The sequence below is a fragment of the Haliaeetus leucocephalus genome, unplaced genomic scaffold (assembly GCF_000737465.1).
Source record: "Haliaeetus leucocephalus isolate CR32 unplaced genomic scaffold, Haliaeetus_leucocephalus-4.0 Scaffold217, whole genome shotgun sequence".
Lineage (NCBI taxonomy): Eukaryota > Metazoa > Chordata > Aves > Accipitriformes > Accipitridae > Haliaeetus > Haliaeetus leucocephalus.
The window spans coordinates 2936715-2963592 of record NW_010972653.1 but is presented as its reverse complement, the minus strand read 5'-3'; the positions used below and the strand labels follow the sequence as shown (position 1 = coordinate 2963592).

The 26878-nt window shown below is 36.8% G+C and overlaps 1 protein-coding gene across 1 annotated transcript in view; it reads right to left on the bottom strand.

Moving 5' to 3' along the window:
• The window catches only part of NBAS (neuroblastoma amplified sequence), a 190367-nt gene that overhangs the window by 53579 nt on the left and 109910 nt on the right, over positions 1 to 26878 (bottom strand). The window contains exons 41-46 of the mRNA XM_010566655.1: positions 24292 to 24521; positions 17817 to 17927; positions 14196 to 14446; positions 12073 to 12407; positions 3056 to 3274; positions 2602 to 2804 (exon numbers count right to left, since the gene is read on the bottom strand). Of these exons, the coding sequence (XP_010564957.1) occupies positions 2602 to 2804; positions 3056 to 3274; positions 12073 to 12407; positions 14196 to 14446; positions 17817 to 17927; positions 24292 to 24521 (1349 nt within the window). The remainder of the gene's footprint in view (positions 1 to 2601; positions 2805 to 3055; positions 3275 to 12072; positions 12408 to 14195; positions 14447 to 17816; positions 17928 to 24291; positions 24522 to 26878) is intronic.

Sequence of the window (26878 nt, the reverse complement as noted above, 5' to 3'; positions counted from 1 at the left end):
AAAAAAAAAAAAGAGGGAAGTATTTCTACTGAAACCACTAGGTTACAGATACAGGTCTTTCATTTGGTATATTCAGTATATCAAAGACCCAGACAAGAAGAGGCAACAAATAGCACTCAGCAACATTAAATCCAAGAGAGCTTCCTCAAATGAAACAAAAATCCCTGATGAATTAATTTCACCTGACTGCAGAAAAGAAGTGAATACTTTTCTGCTGCTTTGAAGGAGAAAGAGCATCAACGGACAGAAGGATTCTTAGAGCTCATTGATATTCTGTCAACAGTGATGGCAAAAGAAAAAAATAAAAATAAATCTCAGGCTCTCTTCATCCTGGGAACACAAATACTGACAGAGATGTAGATGTAAAATCCCAGAACTTCATTCTTTGCTTGCTGTCTTGAGAATTTCATATCTCAGCTCTAGTACAACAGCAATGGGGACTGAGTGTGCTCTTTGGTTAAGTTGTTCTGACAGAAAACATCAAGACAGTGCAGATTCCATCACACTAAGGCAGGGTCAGAACACTGCTAATTCCTTGGTAGGAAAGAGGACAGGTTGCTCTTATCTGGCTACAAAAATCTGTGGACTTCCACATATCCTAAACCTTGTTAAAGAACAATGGCATCTTCACAGACTCATTCAGCCCTAACAAATCATTTTCAATGTACACTTGCCTCACGGATTATCACTGTAGCCCCCAAACCACATCCCCTATCAATTCAACACCCTAGTAAATATCTTCAGTTTCATTGCGGCAGGAGAAAGGTTGAACCTTAAAGGACATGCTGAAGTCTCACGTTACATGCCAAAGGAATTTTATAATCACTACAGCTACAGAAGCGGTCAAATCTCTTACCGAATCTTAACAGAAGGTGTTATGCACAGCAAGCTGAGCTAGAACTGAGCATCAAACAAAATCAAGGAAAAGCACCTTACTTCGCTGAAAGGCTTTTCAAACAGTGTGCTTAGCTTTCCCTCACCTGTGTCCACACCCTCACCATGTCTGTAAACATGTCCATAAGCAGGTATTTTTAAGAGTTCTATATTCCCAGAGATGACTATGTTATCCCAAATGCCAGACAAACTAAAACAGTTTCAGTCTTGAACTTGTGAAGAAAAGCCATGTCCCTTTCTGGGCTATAGGACATGAAGTACAGAGGCTGCAGCTGACCAAACAGGCAAGACTTCAATGCAGGACTCTACTCCCTTGCTCAAGACATGACTAGTACTGAAGAAATGCACCATGACTACAGTAGTTTTAGACTGTTTCTCACAAGTGTTAGAACTGTAATTTGGAAGCAAGACGATACAGAATATATTAAGCCAAAAGATCATTGTATTGAAGTTAATGCAAACTTTAAACTTGCTGTTAACAAGATTAAGATGATCAGCATCAACTGTATTTCATGTTCCTTTGTATCACACAGGTCTTGCCCAGATCTCAACAGAATTATTCAAGGAAGTCTAAGTATAAACTGTGTGGAAGCTAGTTATTTTGCATTTTCTATTCTCCTAGCCTATTTCTCCATAATTTTAAAATAAAAGATGACCCAGTTTGATGGGGTTGCATGAAAAGGTTGGTTATTTGGGTTGTGTCACGCCACGGAAAAGACAGTTGGTGAAGTTTGGGGCTGTGAATCCCAGAAAAAGATGGAGATGAAGCCTTGCTTTGGTACAGTGTGTGGGATAGCTCATAGTATGATGGCACTCTTAACAGCAAGAAAGTAACAATGACAACACTGAAAAAGTTGAGCAAAACAATCCCCTTCCTCGCATTAGAAACCTGTTTCTCTCCAAGAAGTTTTCAGGTCAGGGTTTTTTTAGGGTATCATTGTTGCTTTTAAGTGCTGTAGGAAGCATAGATCACTCACACTTGCTGTTTAATTTGGAGGTAGGGTATAACACAATGGAAGAAAACAGCAAAAACTCTAAGAAGCATTCTTTATGAGAATAAAGAAGAAAAACATATAGCCTATATTTTAATTTTTCAAAACCTTGCAAATGAAAAACAAACAAACCAACCAACCCACCCAAAAAACAGCTCCCAGAAATACCCCAGCAAGTTATTCTAAAGATGGAAATTGCACTTCTTCCTGTAGGACTAGCTGTTGTGGCAACAGCCATTGCCAGGCCTCTACTGCCCAAACACCTGCATGAGGTACCCGCCGTTTCCAACAAACATGCCTTTTGACTCTGTTTAAGAGGGAAGAATTATGTGCAATTGTAAATTTACCAAAATTCACAAGTGCACACACACATAACGGAACAATATTGTAAAGCCAATGTTTTTAACTGAAAAGCACTCTCCAGTCAATAGGATGAGTTCTGTGGCTTGCTCTGTTCAGATTGCCCAGGATTCCCAAACTCAGAAAAATATAGCTATCTTATGTGAATATGAAATTATAGGTATACGGGAGCATAAATGATCCAAAACCTCATTTCCTGTTATTGCCCAATTTTCTGCAAAATCCAGATATTCAAAGCAAACAAGAACACACTACAAAAACAAACAAATCCAATCAACCAAAAAAAAAACCCCAACCCCCAAACCAAAAAACCCAGAAGAGATATTTTTGGGCTTAATTGTGGCAGTGTACTTACCTTAACACACATACAATTTTTTTAATAGCACATTGGACAATATCACTGGGAGAAAGACCTAGATCTCCAACAGCCACTTGTAACAATTGTTGTATCATGTCCAGGGGTTGACCATCTATACACATAGCTACTGCTTGGTCATGGATTTTTTCTTTCTCTGACCTTGACAAATCATATAAATAACCGTACTTCTGCAGTGTATCCTGTGAACAGATAATTTTTAAACATGGATCAGTGTACTCTTTATTTACAGGGCTGTATCATTCATAGTCTTCCTTTCTACCAAGATTTAACATATACTATGAAAAAGAAAATACTGATGGACGTGAATTTTCAAAAACCAGGTCAACAAAAACAAAGGTACAAAACATTAATAAAATATGACATAAGATTGAAGTCCATCACTGCTAGTCATGGTAACATTCAAAACAAGCACCTGATCAGTAATCATTACCTGTTCACTGTTTTTCAGGTAAGTGATAAAACTATGAGTGAGTGTTTCCAGATGAGCAAGAGATTGCTGCAAGTGATTCAGAGTTTCTTCATAAGTAACAGATGGACTTTCAGCATCATCCATGTCATTCTCAGAAGGTTTTTTCCTTGATTTCTCAGAAATATGTTTGACTGCCTTAATAGCCTTCTTAGTCACTTCTATCCTGGCTTCAACTGGCAGCTGAAAAAGATGACTCAATATTTAATCATTCATCATCTGTACACTACTATATGTATTACAGCAGTGCCTAGAGGTCAGGTGGCTCCACTGCTCTACAGCACAGCATAAAACAAAATGAAGTATTTTATGAGAAACAACTTTATTTCTAATTAGTCATTTATTTAAAAACAGATCACTATTGCATTACTTTCTTCTGTTGTCCTTCCTTTTACTGATGTTGAATCTGGCACCTTTTAAACCATATGAAACTTCTTTTCCCTAATAATATTTATGATCTTTGTAGACTGCCACCTTATAATCTCTGTTTTTCAATTCTACATTGAGAGATGTCTGGAGATCATTTTACAAGATCAACTGAAAATTCCAAATGCTGAAGATTAACTTAAGGTTAGTTTTGTCAGGTTTAGATCACTGTTTAAAATATATCCCTAAGGCCATAATTGTAAGCAGAAACACACTAGGAGGTCTACAACTATTCTATCAACCTATTTAAAGCACAAGTTATACAAAACAGCACATTACTATTTTGAAAGACCCATACAACTAGATGTATCTAGCCATTAAACTGAAACAAGGAAGTCTGCGGTTTTTTCCCCCCATTTTACTTCTCAGAGTTTGAATTTTTAGGTGGAATCATACATACACTGAATGAAGTTTTCCCCTACCCCTCTATCTAGCATCAAAGGGTCATTCCAGTCTGTCAGAATGGAATTTAGGACTTCAGAATGGAGCCTAAACCAAGAGTATGTTGGAAAAGGATAAAGATGGAAATATTCTTTATGTAGACAGTACTTGCAGCAAACCGTTATGGTTTTAAGTCAGGAAAGACACAGCTACATCTCTAAGTCCAAAACAAAGTCTGAAATATTATTTTAAGAACTCACGTATCATTTGTTATTTTATAACTTCAAGTACAGTTTTAAGGATGTTTGCAATATACTTTCTAATGGGTGGGGGTCTCTTCTGTCTAAACCCACAGCACTATATACTTTCAACATCAGGTATTTTAGTTACTGGAATACTGGACAAAGACATACAAACAATTTTAATTTTCAAGTTGAAATACACAAAAAATAGAAAACAAAGCTTGAATCTGTATGACACATTGAATAGAAAAGAGGCTGAATTACCACAGATAGAGGAAAAGTAAACTGCTATAGCATTTTTCATAAGAAAGTCAAATTAATGTTTACATCATGCATTAAAATGTCTAGTTGTAAAGCCATAGAAAGCTTGATAAGAATTAGTTAGCAGAAAGTTTTACAGCTTATATACTCCCCCCCTCCCTGCCCCCTAAAAACATACAGTGAAAGATGTAAGGTTTACTCCTGCTTTTTCATGCCATTGCTGCAAACCACAGTAATGGTCTACTGGACATTTTTAATGATAAAAGCAAAATGGGTGGACATTATTGTAAGAGCTAAGAAAATTTGCCAGTGTTAACAAGGTAGATACAAAGGGTGTTTTACCATTCAGTTCCAAATGCAACTCAGTTCCATTCCCACCAAACGTAATTAAGTATGATTTTGTTACCTTGAACAAGGTCTCGATTATCAGGTTTTACTATAAGCAAGGAAAAGGTGATACTTTTCACATCACATTAAAATTTAATGACCACAGATGGATTTATATATCCATTTTGTAAGCATGATAAAGATGGAAACAGCTACATATTTCATTTTTTTTCCTTCTACTGTACATTCTGATGTTCAAAATGCAAGAGAGATGCAAAAGGCAAACAATTTAAGTATTCCATCTAACTGTTATATCCTAGAGAACAGTGTGAATATACTGCCAGTTTAGAAGTCATGATGCCATAAGCACATACAGAATAAAGCATTAAAAAAACAAACAAAAAACAAAAAAAAAAAACAAAAAACAAAACAGGTTCTTCCCAAGACTATTTTCATTTTGCATTCATATTTGCATAGTGCCAAAATGCAGCACTACCAGCATATAATTTCTCTGGTTATTTTATTCCAAAACGCAAATGGCTATCCTCTGTACTTCTAGTCAGCTTCAGTAGTGAGATTTGGTATTGTACCCAGTGAGAAAAAGTAGCTGCTTAGGGGCTAGTTCAATCTTTGTTTGCATGTGAAGTGAAGTTTTCTTTTTAAAAAGCTTTTACAATTTGAAGAGATTTTTAATTCTATAGGCTATAATGTGCAATGAAAAATCCTAAAAATATGTTTTCTTTCATTTTCAAATCAAGGAACATCGCATACTATTTCAGCTCAACAGATTTCACTCCTCAGGGTAAAAACCTCATCTCAGAAGCCTATTTCCTTCAGAATATGTAAGTATTTCTTAATAAAATATTGTACAAGTAACATTCACTTGCACATGAAGTTGTTGACCCTGCCTCTCTTATAGCCAGTGATTAGCATGCAACTTTGATATTATGGAAACAGCTCCCCTCCTTTTAATGCCACAGGAACCTGGGATCCCAGCAACCTTGAAACACAGAATGGTCGCAGTTGGAAGGGACCTCTGGAGGGCATCTGGTCCAGAGCCCTGCTCAAGCAGGGCCACCTAGAGCCAGTTGCCTAGGACCATGTGCAGGTGGCTGTTGAATACCTCCAGTGTGGGAGACTCCACAACCTTTCTGTGCAACTTGTGCCAGTGATCGGTCACCCTCACAATGAAAAATGTTTCCTGATGTTCAGATGGAACGGTTTGGTCCAGTTCTTGTCTCTGCCACTAAATCCCAGGTTTACATATTCCACCAACCAAATGTCAGGTAGCCACAATACAACCAGATATACTGGATGGAAAGCAAATTACATTAGTGAATTCAGAAGTGGGTTAAACAGTTATGGAATAACAAAAGCTGGTTCCCCCTTCCTACAGGGGAAGAGAAAAAGAAGAGCAAAAGCAAAAAAACTTGTGGATCAAGATGAAGACAGTTTGATACATGAAGAAGAGAGAAAAAAAAAGAACAAACGAAAACTAAGTGATGCAAAGGCAATCACTCGACACCTCCCACAAGCAGAGCAATGCTCAGCCAAATCTCCCAGCAACAACCATCTTGGAAGACACCCTCCAACCCTGTTTGTTACTGCTGAGCATGTCATTATATGGCATAGAACACACTTTTGGCCAGCCCAGGTCAGCTATCCTGGCTGTGCCCCCTCCCTAGTTTTTGCCTACCTGCAGCCCACTCAGGGCTGGGGTGTTGAGAAAAAGAGAAAGCCTTGACACTGTGCAAGGAGTGCTCAGCAACAGCCAAAACACTGGTGTGTTATCAATACTGATTTGCTCACAAATCCAAAGCACAGCCCCACAGAGGCTGCTATGAAGAAAGTTAACTCCATCTCTGCCAGACCTAGTACAGTTCATCCAGAGATCAGTGTAAAAGTTCTAATGCACGTAAGGAACCAGTGAAAGAAAATACATTATTCGTGAAGTTTCCTATTATGCAGTCTTGAAGCAGAGTTAATTAAAATAACTATATTAATGGCAAGGCACAAGAAAGTATCTAAAAGTGTACTGATATTAGAAAAAGAGGTACTGTCAATACCCATGAAGAAAACAAGTTCAGACAAGACAAACTGACTGAACGGGAGCACAGTGACAAAAAGAAGCCAAGTAATTCAAAAGGTAACATCTGAATGCAGCCATGGTATGTAAGAACACAATTAACGCATTTCTTGTACATCTTCAGGTAATGTCATGCCCTGTCTTTTTCCTTAGCACTTTATACAGCATTAAGAAGTCAATCAGCCAGACAAAAGATACTGAATGTTACTCTGAGCACTTTTTTTTTAAAAAAACTGAGCTTTTTATTCAATTATTTAAAATGGGATTTAAAGTCATTAAAACTGAAAGAGAAAATGATGCAGGTTAATATTCAGTTGTAACCGGTTCTCATTCCACACCCATTTGGTGTGTGGTCAAAATGTGGACATCGTATTCCTACTTAAGCAAGAAGAAAATGGTCAAAAAAGCATTACTGACAGAGAAAGTAAGAGTCAACCTTTCAATTAAAAACATTAACTTGCAAACAAAGTTCTTCCTTTGCATCAAAAGTTGGAAAAGAAGTTATAAAGGATGGAATAGTAAACAAACAAGGTCATCAGCCATAGTTTGAATGAATGTGGCCGACCCTACGAAAGGCTGTGAGGAAGAGCCTGTGTAAGGAAAATTTCAACTTCTCTTTCTCTATAGAAGACCTGAGGTGTAGTCTTTTCTTCCTAATCAACATATTGTGCCCATCCCCATTTGTAGTTTGTGTTCGATAATGAAAACACAGCAATTTAAAAAGTAATTGTTTTCAGTTGTGGTTTTGTTTTTTGGTTTTGTTGTGCTGGTTTTTTTTTTTTTTCAGAGTACTGTTAATCAACAAACATCAGGGCAATGACCTATGAGCTCTGAAACAGATGGTTCTTTGAAGACATAACTGACTATCTAGCACAACGAACAAAATGCTGGCAACAAAGGAATAAAAAAATCCCCAAATTACCTAAAATGCTTCACACAGATCACACAAAGGGAATAAATAGGAACTCATCAAGATAAAAACGTTGATATGATCATTACTATAATTAAGAATCTATGAAGTCAGCATTACTGAAAAGCAAACAGAGCTGCTAGAAGAAAAGATGACAGACTCAAAATGCATGCAAAAATATAACCAGTAGTTCTACTGAATATTTGGAATATCTCCCTTTTAGGGAGCAACCTGTTCCATACATCCAAATAGCCTATGCTTACCCACTACAGAGGTGGACTGAATTATTATTTAGTCAGAAAAACTTGAATAGTTATTCTGAATTAAAAGCATTACTGAGTAGTAGTGCCATAAGCGGGAACCCTCTTACTGCTTGCAGCAGTGAGTGACTGTGGTCAAGGGATCAATGCTTCAGTCCCTCAGTGTGTGAGGAAGGTACTGATGAGGAGTAAAGGACTTCACCTGTTTCATTTACCACAAACACAACAGGAATAGTGCATCAATCTCTACCTTCTTCAACTGAAGATGAATGCTGATATACTGGATCCAAAGAAGAGCTGTGATAATAATGGAAGAGCTGGAAACACACACACACACACACACTCACTCACTCTAAAAAGAGCAGAAAACTTCCCAAGGTCAGTCCATTCAGTTTATCAAAGTCAAGTTTAAGTGGCCTCTACTGAATATCTGACTGTGGAAGCAAACTTTGATGACTAGCTCTTCAGTATAGCAGACAAAAGGTCTATAGGTGGAATTTCAAAAGTAGGTAAATTCAGTTTAGCAAAAAGGCATTTTTAAAAAATAAACAGTGAACAACTAGCCACCAGAGCAATCAAGGATTACTCTGGATTCACAAGTCACCCTTAATCCCTCAAAAATTACAAAACATCTCCTATAGGATATGCTGCAGATCAAAAGATATTAAATTTCAGGAAGCAGTCTGATCTGTCTCATACAGAATATCCAGTACATTAACTGTGTTACTTTGGGTCTATGATTTATTGAAGTCCCACTATGATGCATCTCTGCTCACACAGTTCCCACCACCCAATGTCACCACTTCTCTAAACCCTTAAGGTAGGGGAACTGAATCTCATCTTCCAGGTGGTAACTTATTTCTACTGATTGCAAGAAACATGGGAGAAAAGAATCTCTGAGCTCTTAGCACTAACAGAACCTAAAACCTCGTCACACCCTAAACTACAAGTGAATGAAACAACGTTAGTTGCCCCTTCACAAGTGCAAACTCCCCATCCATTTCTGCAATTTAGACATTCTCTCAACTTCTTTGCCCAGTCAAGCACTGCTCATCCATCCACCTTTTCGTTCAGTCACCACTGGCCCAACTCATCAGAAAATTAAAAAGAAGAGCTAGTGGAAGGGGACAGGTGAAGAAGAGGGCCCCTGTCAAAGCCCAGTGTGCTCCTGTCTTTCTCAGTAAGAACAAGAAGTTGCAGAAGTCAGCACTCAATCCCCGTGCTTTCATTCTCCTTTGCATAGTTACACATTCTGCTCCCAGGTTCTCTGACATACCAAGAGGCATGCAAGTAGAAGCAGCTTCCTATTGCTTTGCTGGTCGGTCACCTGCTTTTCCTTACTACTGTTGATACATTAAAACAGTGCGGGATATTCTAATGTCTGCTTCCTAAATTCCCACGTGGTGACAACAGCAGTTGTACCCTTGAAGTTCAACTCATGGAGCCTACACTGCTACATAGCCTACCTCCCATTACCCCTCATCACTCGAGACTCTTCTTGTTTCTGACCAAGAGGGGCTTTTAGATGGAGGTGCTGTTCCACAAGGGTAACAATGGAGTGAATTTCATCACCTCCCTGGACTACTGTCTCTACTTTCCCCCCACTCCCCTTTTGAAATTGTTGCCTTTTTTTTTTTTTTTTTTTTTCAAAGGGGGAAGGAGCCAATTCACCTCTCAGCACTGCTTAAAAACCTGCTTACACTATCTCACTTCAAGCTTCCTCTCAAGGTCCACTTAGAAGAACTCCACAAATTTTCCGTATGTGAGAAAACTCAGCTGTCTCAGTGACAGCACAGATTATTTCATGATAATGACCATGGGGTTTTGGCAGTCCTTTATGTATATTAAGTATCAGCACTTCCATGAAATGCAGAAATGTGCATCTGTTATGGGAATGGGAAAGTACTTGGCCACAGAACTGGGCTGAGAAGAAACTGCTTAATTAGAGATTATAAGAGTGCTCACATGACCAGTGCAGCCTCAAAACAGGATAAAATTTTAAGTAAAAGGTGCAAGCCAAAAGGCAGCTTTTATGTATGAAGGATTTTTCAGATCAAAGTTAGAGGAAAGAGATCTCTGAGAAATAAGTTTTTGGGTTCTATAATGATAATTTTTTATTGTACACTTCCACTTGAAAATTGGATGGGAACCTGAGGCAAAACTAGTTGCAAGCTGGTTAAACAGCTGTTTCATTCCCAAACCCAGTGCAGGGGACACAGTAAATCAGCTGATTTGACCAACTGTTTCAAACACTTATTGAGTATCTGTCGTGGTTTAACCCCAGCCAGCAACTAAGCACCACGCAGCTGCTCACTCACTCCCCTCCCTCCCCTCAGTGGGATGGGGGAGAAAATCAGGAAAAGAAATAAAACTCGTGGGTTGCAATAAGAATGGTTTAATAGAAAAGAGAAGAAGAAACTAATAATGATAATGATAACACTAATAAAATGACAACAGTAAGAATAAAAGAACTGGAATATACAAATTATGCGCAGTGCAATTGCTCACCACCCGCTGATCGACGCCTGGTTAGTCCCCGAGCGGCGATACCCCCTGCCCCCAGTTTATATACTGGGCATGACATCACACAGTATGGAATACCCCTTGGCCCAGTTTGGGTCAGCTGTCCTGGCTGTGTCCTGTACCAACTTCTTGTGCCTCTCCAGCCTTCTTGCTGGCTGGGCATGAGAAGGTGAAAAATCGTTGACTTTAGACTAAACATTTAGACTAGCAACAACTGAAAACATCAGTGTGTTATCAACATTCTTCTCATACCTAACTCAAAACATAGCACTGTACCAGCTACTAGGAAGACAATTAACTCTATCCCAGCTGAAACCAGGACAGTATCTTTCATGGCCAAAAAACTAACAGATTTCTGCTACAAAGTTCTGCTTGACTACCAACCACAATAATCCTGCTATGAGTATTTCCTTCCTGCTACTCGTACTCATCTTAAGAAAGCAGAGAAACTGTATTAGAATACTGAACAGAAATAAACAAAGGAAAATAAACGAAGTGCTCAAAACAGATACACAGTGGAGGCTATCCATCCTCTCCCTGCACCATTCATCTGGAATAAATGAGAAATAATCTTGAAATGCCCAAGATACATTAACAGCAAAAGTCTCAAGTAGTCACTAGCAGCGATCATACATGAGGACTGCATTTCCTTCTCATTAGACAACAGTCATTGCCTGGCTACCTCAGTCCAAGGTCAGGACTGGCAACTGAGATCTCAGGATGAGTGTCAGTCTTTCTAAAACAGTATCCAAAGAGGGAACAAACTGCAGTTCACCTTAGTGAGTGCAGTGAATAGGCAACTCTGGAAAATGAGCACAATCCAGAATAGAGAAGATAGACTCAAAAAAACCCACAAAATACCTCCTCTTTATCAGCTTTTCATTTCAGATGAAGTTAGTGAAGACCTCTCAAGATGTTTTAATAAGGAAATATCTAAGAAATCTCATCTCTTTTTTTGTGCTTGGCAGTAAAGATACGTAAGAAAGCATGGATAAAACTTTATGTTAGAAATGTCCTTATAAGTAGGTTTCACTGAGCAAAAAGAAACTGCAGACCTCGTAATATATGTTACAGACATGAAAGCACGTTCTTTCAATAACAGGCTTTCAGCCAGATGGAGATTATGACAGAGTTTATCATTTATATTATTACAGTGCCTAGAAACCATATGCACTGGCCCAGAACGCTTCTCTGTGGAGCATCCTGTTCAGAATGTGAAAGCCTGGTACTAAACACAAGCCTGCGGCACAATGAATTTTAGGATGAGCACAAGTAAAATAAATACACAGGAAGAGTATCTTATTCTCTGCTGAAACAGAATACAGGGACTTTGGGGTTCCATCAAAAACTCTCTTATCCACAGAACTAACTCCTCTAACTGAATAAAAATCTTTTTTTATACTGGCAGTCATAAAAAAAGAGGTAGGCAGAGGAAGGTAGCTTTATGAATTTATCTTTAAGAACTGTAAAATGAAAAATGTAAAATTTGCTGAGACTTTCTCCTTGATACTATATTCAACTGTGCCTCACCTGAGGCCTGAAATTCTTCAAGTATATCTGCTTACCTTTGTGACAGCTTTTGAAGAAAAGGTAATGTCATCAATAAAAGTGACAATATCATCTGGATCAAGTCTATCGAAATACTTCGAACACATATCATATGCATGTAGCCACTCATCCATAGTTTCTGGGATTTTTTTAATGAGATGGTGATCACCATTCCAAAAAAGTTTTTGTAACCAGACAGCATAAATAGAGCTTGGTGACAGCATGCTGCCATCTTTTTTAGGAATCTTGGGACCCAGTTTGGAAATAGATAAGATATTTTGACTTGTAAGGACAGGCTCCAGTGTTTCCAGAGGGTTCTCATTTTCATCTGTTAGCTTTTTGTAATTAAGACCTATTGACAGAAGGAGAAAGAGGCAAACAAAATAAAAGTGATTCATAATTAAATCTACTCAAACTATACATCGATGTGTAAAACAATCAGTACTAAGCCAGTATGTGCAGAACTAGAAAGACTCTACTCCATCTCCTTTTACAGTCATACATACTGACAAGACTGGGGAGGAAGACAGGTTTGTATACATGTAACACTGGGATTTTATGATGTCCTGATGCGTGTTAAATCTCTCAATCCCTGGAACACACTTTAACATTACATATCGACACAAACTAAAAAAGCAGATTCTCAAAGAAGCAAGAATATATATAGTATATAGAATTATGCTACTATTTTTTAATACAAAGCCTAGAAAACCTCATGCACCTCAAGACATAAATTTTCATTAATTAAAAAACATGTATTCTGATCACATAATAATTGGTACTTACCATCTATCTCAGCAAAAATGCAAGGCACTAACCACAAGTAAACTAAGTAAGGTCCGCTTCAGACAGGACATATAGCTATTCATGTAAATGGATCTACATAATACAAGAGTACTGTTACTACTCTGGTTTCTACAGGAAGAAAACTCTTCCAAATTATTCTAGTGAGAACAAAATATTTCTAGCAACAATACCATTTTATTCTGTATGCATATAATTCTTAAGACAACCGGCTTCAATCACTATGGTTTTCTTCATGTACTTAGGGCCTGTAACCTCTACAAACACTCTGTGGTTGCTCCTTGACTACTATCTATAAACTATGATGAACACTGAGAATTTTAATTAAGGGTTTAATACAATAGATTAATTTTTTACCACACAAAGTGACTAATTTATGTCTGATGTATGGTCCCTCGGACCTTTTTTTTGAGCAACACTTAAAAATAGCTTTGAAGGCAAACAACAACTTCTTGACAGATATGCCTTTGACAAAACTGAGTGTTTAAACACATCAATAAGAACTGAAGGTAATCCCTCCTCCCCCCCTCCCAAATTATTGCCCTTTCTTCCTGCAATACATGAATTCATATGCACAATCTCTCCAAATTCTGCAGGAAAGTTAGTGTGTCTGATACATGAGGTTCCAGTAACAATTAATTCATCCCCACAGCAGGTAATCCCACACAGTGCGTATTTTTCATTCGGAAACTGGATTTGGAGTTACTCAACTGAAATTCGAGATACTGCTAATACTTGACTAACAAGCAAATTGAAACTAGTATTCAAAATTTCATAGTGCTTTCCAGCAGCTCGCTTTTATAGGCATTATCTGATAATGTAGGAGGACAAACGATGTTGTAGTTCTGCAAAAGCAAAAGGTAACACCAAGGATAAAACGCAAACCAAAATTATGCTCTTTAAAACAAACAAAATGCTTAAAGTTCCTAATATATTATGTAATTCAGACTTTTGAAAGGTAAATTGTCTTAAGTTCTTTGAGAATATTTATGTTAAACTTGCAGTGTTAAAAATAATGTTCTAGGAAGTCTGTATTTTTTCTTTAAAAATTCACTATGAACCACTGCCAGTAATTTTAACTTGCATGACCAACAGAAATCTGTTTTAAATATTTTTTGCTTGCTGTAATAAAATAAATTTCCAGTAATACAAAGAGAATGAACTTACTCCTCTAAGATATGATTAACCTACTAAATTACTTGCATTCGTCTGATATGCTCATTGAAAAAAAAAAAATTACCTGGAGAGTATAAACTAGATAAGCATAATCATGTTAACACTCACACAACAGAATAATAAATACAGCTATGAAGAAAACAAACAGGAACTCTCCTACCTGGTGCAACTGCTTTGAATTTTTTCAGGAGTCGGATGTGAGTTTCAGGTTTAACAGCATGCTTCACCACTTCTGAGCAACCACAGTTTTCAAGGAGTGTAAAATAATAAAGCAACCGCTGGTGATCTCTGCCTTCAATACTTGGGTAAACATATTTAACCATGTGTTCATGCAGTGTTTCAGGACTGGTTTTCAAAGTCTCAAATAGACCAAGACTTTGTGCTCTTTCTTCTATTTCCAGTGTCGATAACCTGCATTTAGAAATAATTTTGGCTTTAAAGGCCTGGACATGGCATGAAAGACTCTTCAGCTGCACACTTGGGAAACAGGACAATACTTTCCTTTGTTTAAGGTTCAACTTCGTAAGACATTTTGAAAGAGTAAATACTCATTCATAAATATTTAAATAGTTGTTATTGTCCATAAACAAAAGCTAAGGAGCTCTTGTATTTCCTGATCTTGTTACCTGTTGACTTGGACATGCAGATTAAAGGTCATGAATACTGAAGTGGGATTCAAAGCAGCACTTCACATCTCTAACTATAGCTATACATAAAAGTAGACATATGTCCAGAGTATGTGTACAGGAAGCCTTTTTAAAAACAAACAAACAAACAAACCAAGCCAAAAAACACCACCAAACTTGTGGCTGAATGATGCTAGAAAATCCTTTTGCCCAATTAGAAGTTCTCCCAATCAATTACATTCTATTTTCTGTAGTCAATGAGCACTTGTGCATGCTTTGAAAGAGATTATCACTGAAAATCAGCTCTTGCCCACTAGTTAATCTATTTGACACCATTATTCATGCTTAGCATATTTCATTTGACAGTTTTATCAAGTTACTTCTCAAATTGTCATCCATGAAAGCTTATGAAAATACCAGCAAGTCTTAGATTGACCTCAGCCAGTCTCACTGCTGCAGGAAATTTTTTTCCTGACCCTTTTGAAAAGAATACATTAGCTCTTTCACAGCATGAATTCAGACACCTCCAGCTGACTACATAAAAGATAGCTGAATGCAATCACTCCTTTTTTCCTCAGCTGCGAGAAGAATGGGTGCATATCAAGGAAGTCTCATCTTAAGTTTATACCTTTCTCAGCTGAAAGTTTTACCTAAAATCTGAGCAAAGAAGTAACCTACAGCTTACTACCACCTTGACTCTTCCCAGAGTCCAATCACATGCCATGTTAGGTAGTACATTTCATGTGGAAATCTGATGTCTTCTAATACCATTTGATTTTCATCTACCTTTAAAATTAGAATTTCAACATCAATTTTTCCTGAGTATAAATGCCACATGTAAGTTAGTGTTTCTCTTTGATATTCAGGTAAAATACGTCTCAAGTTTCATTCCTAAAGATTATTTTCTTACAGCAAATACCACAAACACAACCTTCTCTCACTTTAAAAATTATTCTCTGATTTCTGAGGTAGATGTTATTTTTTATTTATTTTTATATCTAGAACCTAACCCAGTTAGGTTGCTAACCTTGTAAGCGTTATTTTAATTCTCTAAATACTTGTCATCTGTTAAGTGTTCTATCATATTAATGGAAATAAAGCATCATTAACTCTTAATATCAGAAAAACCAGACACTTGGACTTGATATATTTCAAAAGTGTGATCTGAATACATTTTTCTGTTCATACCCAAAGTTCAAACTAAAGGCTAGATGGACATTCAATTGTATTGACAGGATCTACAGAGGTTTGCCATATGTTTTTGGGGCAGGGCTGGTGGTGGATAGAAAGGGATCATTATGCTGTTCAGAAAGATCCTGGAATAACAGATTCTGTGACAGGCAAACATAGAATTTCCTCTTGCTGAAATCATAAATTGCTTTTTATAGATTATTGGTAATCAAATGCGATCAGATTCTTCAGAAGAAAATTAAATTTCCATTGAATTTAAAAAAAATGTAATTCTGAACAATTATCATCAGAATCATTCACAGCATAACAAAAAAACGTGATGATTATTTGTCATCAAGTAATCAAAGAAATAGTTAATATAAACTATATAAGTGCTTCTTTCGAGCTTCTCCCTACATAAAGTGGCTTATAGAAATACTGCATATTTGGTTAAAGAGATTAAGTCTTAGAATAAACTTCTTTTCAGTTTAGAATGAATGCATAATGAAGCATGCATTATTAATGCCATAATCCCAAGACTAAAATATACTGTAATGGCCATATGCTGTCAATCAACTTTAAAATGAGATTATGATACAACAAAAACATGCTCAGCAGCATATTATGCTATTATACTTCAATTTTCAAGACTTTTCTGAATTTCATTAGGGAGAAGGTTGTTACTTTGTACTTCAATGATTTCAGAATTCTATGAATACTAACTCATGGAGGACAAGAACAAAGAATATGATAGAAAACTGTTGCAAAATACCTTAGGTAATATTCTAGTCCCAGAGAAGTCAGCTGGCTCTTTCGTATTCAGCCCAGTGTTGCCATGTTTATATCCTGACTGTCTATTTTGTTTAAAGCACTAAATAATTTAGCAGCATCAAAATTTAGAGGGTATGACTTCTCTGTTTTCTGGAGGAAACAAAGAAAGTCTCAGAATGTTATTTCACCTTCTCAGATCTTGCACCAACATCTATCAGGCTTTGCTTTTTATGCCTCATGTTTTATAAAATGTTTTAATGCTTTTTAATTAATAGTTAATGTTAAGAGAGATACAAATATTGCTGCAAGGTACAGCTGCTTTCACAATTTAAAATTAGAAACAAACAAGACTAAATTGATCATGTCTGTCAGAACACTAGATGATCTGCTGTATTACACAGGGGGCTCTACATCACTGTCATCTGAATGCAGTACTCAGGCAAGTAGCTTAGTCTTTCAACGAATGGGTTTATTCATCTTTCAGTGGGCAAAAAGTACTTGTGTGACTGACAAGATGTCTAAGTTTAAAAAAAACAAAACAAAACAAAAACCAACCAAAAAAACAACCATAAAAAGCCCTGGAACCAATTCTGGAATAGAAACGAAAACTGAAAAGTATCCCTACCCTCATGCCCCCCACCAATGCCAGGTCTGGTCTGCCATAATCTTGTAGGCTAGAACAGTTCCAAAGAAGTATTGTAAAAAAAAGTGCTTCTATAAAAAACTGAAACTGAAATGAATAGATGAATCACGTGAATGAGAAACTCCAATATATTTACTTCCTTTGCTACTATGTAGAAGAGAGATCAATAAATAGCAAAACTTTTTTAAAAATAAATAATTATATAAAAAAACTATCAAGGTTCAGGACATATTCCAAGGAACTGTAAAAATAACTACAAGGGAGTTTCCTGTGGGAAGAGAGCACTAAGCATTCAAAGCCTTGGAAACCTAAACACTGAAACAAAAGTCCCTGAATACTTAGAAGAACAATAAGACACATATGGGCTTTTATCCTTGCTTGTAACACCTGTTTTCATGGCTGGTTACAGAAGCATCACATGGAAAAGACAAAAATTCCCAAACTATCATAGCACAAGAAATATGAAAACAGAAACCAAACTCTACCCGCAATATAATTCAACTTTCTCATAGGTTAGCACATATTTTTCTGTAACAGAATCGTATGTGTATTTGCAGGGGAGACAACTCACCCACTGTCAGTGAATAAAAATTCCAGATGGGTCATATAAACTTCCCAAAGTGGAACATTGTATCGCTGAGCCAAAGAAACAGCAATCTTGTAAACATTTTCTTCAAGTGTTCTTACAGAGAAAAAACAAAAAAGAAAACACAGAGAAGTTACACTAAGCCACTAGAGACATGACATGAAAATAAATATTTACACTAAAAAAGTAATGATTTCTTTTTAAATTTATTTTTCATAAACCAAGAAACTAGAATCACTGTTAAATAGACACAAAGTATGTCCTCTTGCATTTGCTTATACTCAGTGCTCCATTTAGGAAAAAAAAAAAAGGAAAAAAACCCCAAACAAAAAATCAGACTACAGAGATATTCCAAAGACAGGCACCTACACCACATATGCTTTGGTTCTCAATGACAGTTTCTGCTTAAACTTTGTGCTAAAGCAAAAACCTCAGTTTTCATTTCATTTCAATTACAAAGTGATAAAGGATGTAACATGTCACAGTGAGCATTTATTTGATTTAGTTGCAACACCTATAGTGTTTTAGCACAACTGGTATGTGGGTCCTCAAAGCTCTTCCTTAGAAGTTCACAGACAGAAACACTCTTAGTATTTGCAGACTAAAAGAAGGTGCAAAGATGTCGAGCTTCACTCTGTAGATGTCCTAGAAATACTAAAAACTGTTTTTCTGTTATTGTATATATGTTTAACAAAACAAAAGATGGAGAATCTGTTAAGCGATCAAAGACTGAAGTTAACTTCATATTAATTTTTATTAATCCACAGAAGTTAGTATGGCTCAAGTAGACACACGTGGTTCTTGGTTTTAGGCTGGTATAGGAGCAATACTACCAAGGCTGATGCTTGGGTTTTGGGGGTTTGGTTTTGTTTTGTTTTTTTTTCTCCAGGATAATTCCAAGAAAAATACTATTTGTTTGTAATTACATCCTAATCAACCTGTCATGAACAACTTTTTAAAAAATGCATTTAATGTGAATACTGCTGACCATATTGTTTTAGATTCTTTAATTAAAAAGTCACGTGGGACTAAGGAAAAAAGCCTTACACAACATGAATTATTACAAAATATAATTGCAGCTGTCAGTAAATTAGTTTACAAATTGTATTAATATAAGACTCATGTTAACTCCATAAACTTGAGTGACCTTATCATATTACGTTTAATACCTTCCTTAGATTATTTACGTTGTTTTCTACAATCCTGGGGGGGAGGGGGCACTTCATGGAGCAACAATAACTTTTGGTACATTTTCTATACCATCATCATGACCCATGTATGATATTAAAAGGGAAGCAGAAAAAACCTACAGATTAAAGAGCATATCCTCCCAGTTCTTTTTTTGTCATTTATAAATGGAGATCTATACCATATCTTGATCTACGCTAAACAAGGCTTAGAGCTGGAGTCTGACTTTCTCGCCACCCCAGGTGAACAGCTGACACATCCATGCACCTTAATTGTGATTTTTACACACTCAATCCAACATATCATTACATTCCACTGTGATAGTTGCTACAGATATTGGAGAATTAAAATAAGATACACAACGCAGAGCAGAAAAAGCAAAATGTCAAGAAAGAACATAATGCTGAAAAATCTTCGCAAACAGCTATTAGAATAGCCTTTGCATTAAACTATTGCTCCAATAGTTAAAAAACAAAAACAAACAAACAAACAAACAAAAAACCACACACACAAACAAAAGACTTCCAAAAAGCAAAAAATCCACAAACCTCTTGTAATGATTCTTAGTTATGACAACCCCTGAAAAGTATTAGGCACTTTACATGGAATAACATGTATGCAAAGTATAGGAGGCAGAACACAAGCATTAAAATTAAAAAAAAAGATATATTTTAAGATAAATAAAAGTATTTATTGAAATATATTTAAGAAGAAAAGAGGAAAAAGAAAAACACATCCCCCACACTATCCTGTCTCTTCTGTTCCAATGGCCATGGCACCTTCCCTCTGATTTTCCAGCACAGCAAGACTTCCTGTACACAACCTCTTGCGAATAGACTCAATACTTCAATGCAAACATAAAAATTTTTAACCCAGCAGGCAATGATGTATGTATGAGAGGACAATAATCTAAACTTTTCCAAAAATCCTCAGTAAAAGTCATCTAATATTTTAGAGGCAGATGCTCTATTCTATTTTTTGACATTAAGAAGTGCCATGACAATACTACACTGTAAATTCCAGATTAGTATCCATAGTTTGTGCAGGTTGTCATTCAGTACATAAAAGCAGATCTTTTTTTAACCAGGGACACACAACAGCTGTTACCAAATCACAACACATGTAAACTTAACATTCCTTCACATTTTTCAGAAATCATTTGATATACTGTCCACAGTGGGATTACTAGTTAAAGTGAAGGTGAAGATTGATGCAAGAACTGCACAGTGAGTATGCCACTGGCTAAGGGGAAGATAACAGGGTATTTGGGAGAAGGTACGCTGGAGGTGATGAGGTTAATGGCAGTATTCTTCAGGCTAGTCCTCAACACTGATCTCAATACTTTCAATAATTTAAAAAAAAAAAAAAAAAGTACGATATATTACTTCCTTTGTATCATCAATTCAGATACAGAATGTCTTGATAGAAGGAAAAGATGATCTTTAGGCATGACCTAATAACCCTCTGCTTAAAAAGTAAATACTACAACAGCTTCTGAAATGAACTGAGCAGTTCTAAAATGAGCAATGGAGCTACTAGAAAGAGTCCAGTGAAGGGCCACAAAGATGATGAAGGGACTTGGAGTAGCTCTTCTATGAGGAAAGGCTCAGAGAGCTGGGACTGTTCAGCCTGGAGAAGAGAAGGCTCAAGGGGATCTCATCAGTATATGTAAATACCTGAAGGGAGGGTGCAGGGAGGACAGGGCCAGGCTCTTTTCAGTGGTGCCCAGTGACAGGACCAGAGGCAGTGGGCACAAACTGAAACACAGGAGGTGCTGTCTGAACATCAGGAAACACTTTTGGACTGTGAGGGTGACGAAACACTGGAACAGGTTGCCCAGGGAGGCTATGGAGTCTCCATCCTTGGAGTTATTCAGAAGCTGCCTGCACATGGTCCCTGGCAACTGGCTCTAGGTGGCCCTGCTTGAGCAGGGGGGCTGGACCAGATGCCCTCCCGAGGTCCCTTCCAAACTCAACCATTCTGTGACTCCGTCATTCAGCGAAAGAAGATGATATGAATGCTTTAGTTGCACAATAACTCAATCATACAAATCAGGAGTGGCTCTTGGAGCTAGTGGGATCCATTCCCCCTAGCACTTTATAAACCTTACCAAAATCCTGTCTTTTTTGTCGTAAGAGTGGCATGCAGTGGCAGCATAAGGCAATGGAGGTTTAAGGAAATGATACGGTATAAATGAACAACAGTAACAAGCTATTTGTTGTCAGGATAACAGTGACAGGACAAGAACAAGTAGTTGTTACACAATGAAAAGCTGAAAAAATGGCCATCACCTTGTAAAGGACCTTTTAACTTTCCTTTGCATGCCCCTTTTCATGCGCAGCCCTGTCCCTGTGAGCCCAAGGACTGCCAGAGAAAGGCCCACTGAAGGCTCCAGTGCAGACACAGTTTGGATGTACTTCGTTGTGTGCTATTGCACCAAGACTGGTGCAAAAACAAAGTCAAGCAGTTCTTGTGGATGGTTCTTGGCCACCCTGCCTGTGTGCTAGCACATATTTCCAAAGTATCAAAAAACATGCCTGTGCAGTAGCATTCAGCTGGGATTTTGCTGAGTATCTTCAAGCTCACAGAAATAAACATTTGGCAGCTCAGAGCAATTTGGGGGTTTTTTTTCCATCTTGTTCTCTCAAACCTCTGTCATACCATACATGTGCATGTGTTTGCTTGCAAGCCGTCTTTAACGTTTTCGGTTGACATCAATCAGCTACAAAGCATTAGAACCACCACTGGATTCAATCATAATAAAGGCAAATGAGATCCACTTTTCCAGTTGCCCATCCTCAAAAAATGTTTTTTTAAAAAATCCAACTTAGGGAAGTGAAATGAAGATTAGCCTTTAGTTTCCTCTCATGTTTGAAGCAGGAAAATGAGATGGAAGGCCACGGCTGTTTGTTAAGTGCTGCAGCAGCAATGTATCAGGGAGAAAGGGCTGTGTCTACACTGGCAATAGAGCAGAGCAGCACAGCAAAAGCATACACAATGGTTCAGGAGCTAATGTCACTAGTAAGAACTGAAGTACATTTGAAGTGGTTTTATACAGGACTTTTTGGTTTAGTCTTCTGCAAAGGGACCTAGTTCATATGCACCAAAATCATTCTGAGAACCCAATAAGCACAAGCTAAGTTACGAAATTCAGATTGCTTGGTAATTGCACATTTTTTCTGAAAATCAAAATAAGTATTTCAGATTGGTGACATCAGACAAGGAAGAAATTGGTACTACATCATTAAAATCAACTGCTGATTTCAACTTTTTAAGAGAAGTAGTGAAGGCCTGAAGACCTCAGAGTAGGTGAATGAAAAAAACAAACAAACAAACAAAAAACCCCCAAAAAACCCCACCAGCCACCCAAAAACTGGCCTTAAGTAAAAGAATGATTTAGAAACCTTATACACCATAGTTGGCCTGAAGCTATATGGGACTACACTCAGGAATTCGCATTCAGTCTTACTCTGGTTTCCCTAATTCCCTTCCAGATACATTCTGGCTCTATTTTGCCCAAATAAACAGTTAACTGCTTGAGAACTATCCTTGATTAAGTCTGTGAGGCACCCAGATCTTGAAATATTTGATAAATAATGCATAATGAGCTCTAATCACAATACACTAAATCTGGAAGACAAAGCTGACAATTTGTTTAGTAGCTTTACAAATTCCTCATTCTCGTACCAAGCTGTTTTGTAAATAAGATACCATCTCTTCCAGGTGTTGTTCCTGCAAGCAGCACTTCATAAAAGATTGAAAACATGAGGCACTTAGTGATAATTCAAAAATAAGAAAAAATATGCTACAAAATTATATCAAATTTGCACATTATTTTCATTAGAAAATACAGATTAGGAGTCAACTGAGAAGATTAAAGCAAGGAAGCTGCAAGCTGAACACGTAACTAGTTGGATCTTTGCAACTGCCTAATATGGGACTACCACTCTCATCCACATGCTATGAAGCCTCATTTTTACTAACCCTTTCATACTGTGTTTCAATCCTACTTATTGTAAGGAACTTTCTCTTCAGTTTTACTTTATTTTTACAAAAGACAATATCTAAAGGACTCTTGGATGAGAATGTAAGCAAGCATGCTGCATCTAAAATAAGTATCTGTAGTAACAGAAGGATTTTTGTATTGAAGTTACTGTAGATAACCAAGATGTAACATTCACCTAGTGACACACTACTGATATGATATGTGCTCAATAAGCAATATATACAAAACACATAACTCCAATGGAAACATTAAAAGATGCTTAAAAGCTATTTTCATGAATGCAGTGCCAAAATCAATGCAGGTATGGATTTACAGATGCAAAGCAGCAGCTTAGTGCTCAAAACCTGAGGTTATACTACTATTCTTATTCTGCATTTCATATCAATGTTTTTGTACTAACAAATTTCTATTGGAATTGTAGCTATGAGTAGCTACATACATGGAAGACTGTAAACATCTAAATATGCTCTTCAAAAGCTTTATGAACCGAGTAGTTGAAATTTAGGTTACAAATCATATTAAAAGCTTCTTATTGCACAGAACTTTGACAATCTAGAAGCTGTTGAACTGTGATTGTCTTCAAAACATATAGAGTTCAAGTATATTCATGACTTGTTCACAGCTTAAAGTATCTGCATGCAGATGTTGATTAAAGGTGCGTTTAAAATGAAATGACAGTACCACCCTATATCTTCCTTTTTTTCTATTTTGGGTAACTGAAATGTGAGACAAAAGCATTCTAAGTATCAGAACACGTGCAGTGAAAGCTCCAGTACTTCCAAATGACTACAGGGGAAAAATATTGTAATATACAGCAGCTTTAACTAAATTATTAAAAATCAAGTACAGTTTATTAACCTTTCTTGGTTTGTTTTGTTTTAAACTATAGTTCATTACAAACTTTGATGCTTGGGCATACCCTAATAGATTGCTAGAGCAGGTTTACAGGACAGAAAAGGAAAAGATCAGACCTCCACCTATGCTCTGATTTCATTCATCCCTGATTAACTTTAATACTAGCAGTTAATAAACAAAGAGTTACAGCTTCCATTAAAAGTTATCAATTCATTTATTTGAGCAACATTTCATTTAAGTGGAGTAGTTGAACAGAAAAGGCTCTAATTGTAGCAGCATCACAGTGTAAATGTCTAAAGCATCTGGTAACTTATCCCTCCTAAAGGTCAGCACTCAATTTACTTTCCTGATTAAATCTTAAAGTAATTCCATTTTAAAACAAAGCAAACAAACATAATAGACATTACTTACTCTGCCAATCCTAGTATTGTTTCTCTCTTGTACTGTCCATCTGCTGTAAACCTCTGCACATCTACTCCCTTGCCAAGTCCTTGCAGAATCTGAGCTTGAGTGAAATCCAGTAGTCGCTCATTGTAGTAATGCAGCTGATTTATCAAAGTTGTGATTTCTTCAGGCCAGTCTGTACAGCCATACTGACTAACATGCTTTGTGACCATCTGAATCAACTCTTTTGGATCAGCCTGTGAAAAAAATTGACAACAAACTAAAAAAAGCCCTGTAAATTTCTGCAGAAAAAATTTTACCATTTTATAATTGATCCCTGTGCTCAGAACCGAAATATTTGTTTCCATTTCTGAGAATTTATAAGTACAACAGAATTCGAAATCTTCTGTAAGGGCTATTTGCTATGAAGTTAAAATTTATCCTGTTGGAATGTTTTAGACTATTCTATATGCTACAAAAATTCAAACAAACTTACCTAGCCAAATTAATAGTAACAAGTACTTCACTATGACTGAATTTATTTGTAATTAATACTTTCATTTTTATTAACATTAAACTAGGCAACTGACTGGTAAAACACTTCAACAAATCAAAGAAAACTTACCAAATCTCACCTCAATTACAAACACTACAAGTAAGTCTACTCTAAAACAGAGACTCTATCTCAAAAAATAAGAATGGAAGCAATATTACAAACTGGGGGGGGTTTGTTACTGAATTGCTGATACACTCCTATATACAGAACGGATAAAAAGAATAGCTTAGCATTTTAAGTGTCGAGCACTGATACTTTCAAAGAACAAGAAGTGTTGCAGGATCTGCAAATTACACATGAGGCATTACCTACACCCTGAAATCTTCAAATAATTAAACATTAATCATCCAAGGATTGGGACAACCTTTGTTTTCAAAATACCTTCATCACAAATAAAACTTACTTATCTGTGTTAAAAATTATGCATCAAGTGCATATTTAATCAACTATTGACTTCTGTAGTCAAAAACCCACACAGCAAAGCAACAAATCTGGAACATGAAACAAATCCAGTCTGAATGTCTGAATATCTGAAATTAAGAAGGAACACATGTACTGTAGAGGGTTCCCAATTGCCTCAAGACCTGGACAGTGCTATGTTTAGGCACCTCCACTTGAATACAGCTGTGTGCAATATGTAATCACTCAGCACACTCAATACCTTGTTTTCTCTCTTCCATGAAAAACGAGGCCACCAGCAGCACAATGCCGTACGGAAGCACCATGACTTCTGTGCAGCACCCACTGAGGAAGGAGTGCCGCCAAAAGAGCCACCAAAAAATACCTGGGGATGCCAACTGTAGTTGAAATATTATCTAAAAGAAACAGCTGATTTAATTGCTGTGGTTTCAAAAATATTGAGTGTACTGGACAAATATACTTTTATTACAGAATGATTCTGCTATAATTAGAAACTAAACTTATGAACATTAACTAGAGCGCACAGCACGGTAAAACATGCACCGAATATTTGAACTTTGAGTCATGCTTTATTTTTTTCTATGACTTGCTGGTTGTTCTAAATTGATTTTTTTTTTTTTATTAGTTTTTTCTTTTCAAGTCTTAGCTTACAGCCTGCTCACCAAGTCATATTAAATGCTACAGGGCATCCTTTTTCCTCTCCACACGATATTTTTCTGAAGCCCTCTAAACACTGCAAACTCATTGATTTTATAAACAACATCACTAGTTCTTTCAAGGTTGCTTAGGAGATTGGTAACAGAATAATAAAACCTCAGAAAAGAGATAGGCAAGCAGAGCAGTGCCTCTACAATAAATTGTATCAGCTGGAAACCAATCCACTGCTTATTATGTACCCTGGTATCTCAGTTTGGGTGATAACACTAGAAAACAGAGCATGGAGACAGGGAAAGTCAGAGCAAGATGAGGAAACCTGTTTAACATAATTGCCTAAATCCTCTGTACAGTCCACTGAGAAAGGCAGGTCCCTCTGACAACCTACAAGGGTAAATTTGCTCTCTTTTGCTAGGTTTCCCCTCTCTCCATTAAGGAAAGTAGAATCCAGTGTCAACACTCTTATTCCAGTGCACAGCCCACCAGATAGTTCATAAAGTACACAAAGACAATCTTGAAAGTATTTTCAAACAAATACGCCAGAACTTTTCCTTGAGAAATTGTTTCTGAAGGTGAAAATATAACATTTTTAATAAGTTTCCTGAATAGCACGTGATTTTTCACCATAAGGCAGAACTAAACTTGCGTATTTACAACAATAAGTTAAAATAATATTAATTACTAGGACAGGTAGATTAAAGGTAGATTAAAACCACTTAATTTTTGGTCCACTGTTGTCTTCAATACACTGGGCAATAACTATATTTAAATGTGAAATTCCTTCTAAAAAATAATAATCTGCCACTTTACTTCCAATCATAATATTCTGACCAAGTTGTCACCCTCTCAAATGACATCTATCACTAGTGCCAACCTTTATTCCCTATTTGTTACATTTTCCTAAAAGCATCTGTGTGCATTCTTCCATGCAGCCTGTTTATGCTTCAAAAGAACACCTTAACAGTATCTAATCAGCTTAAATAA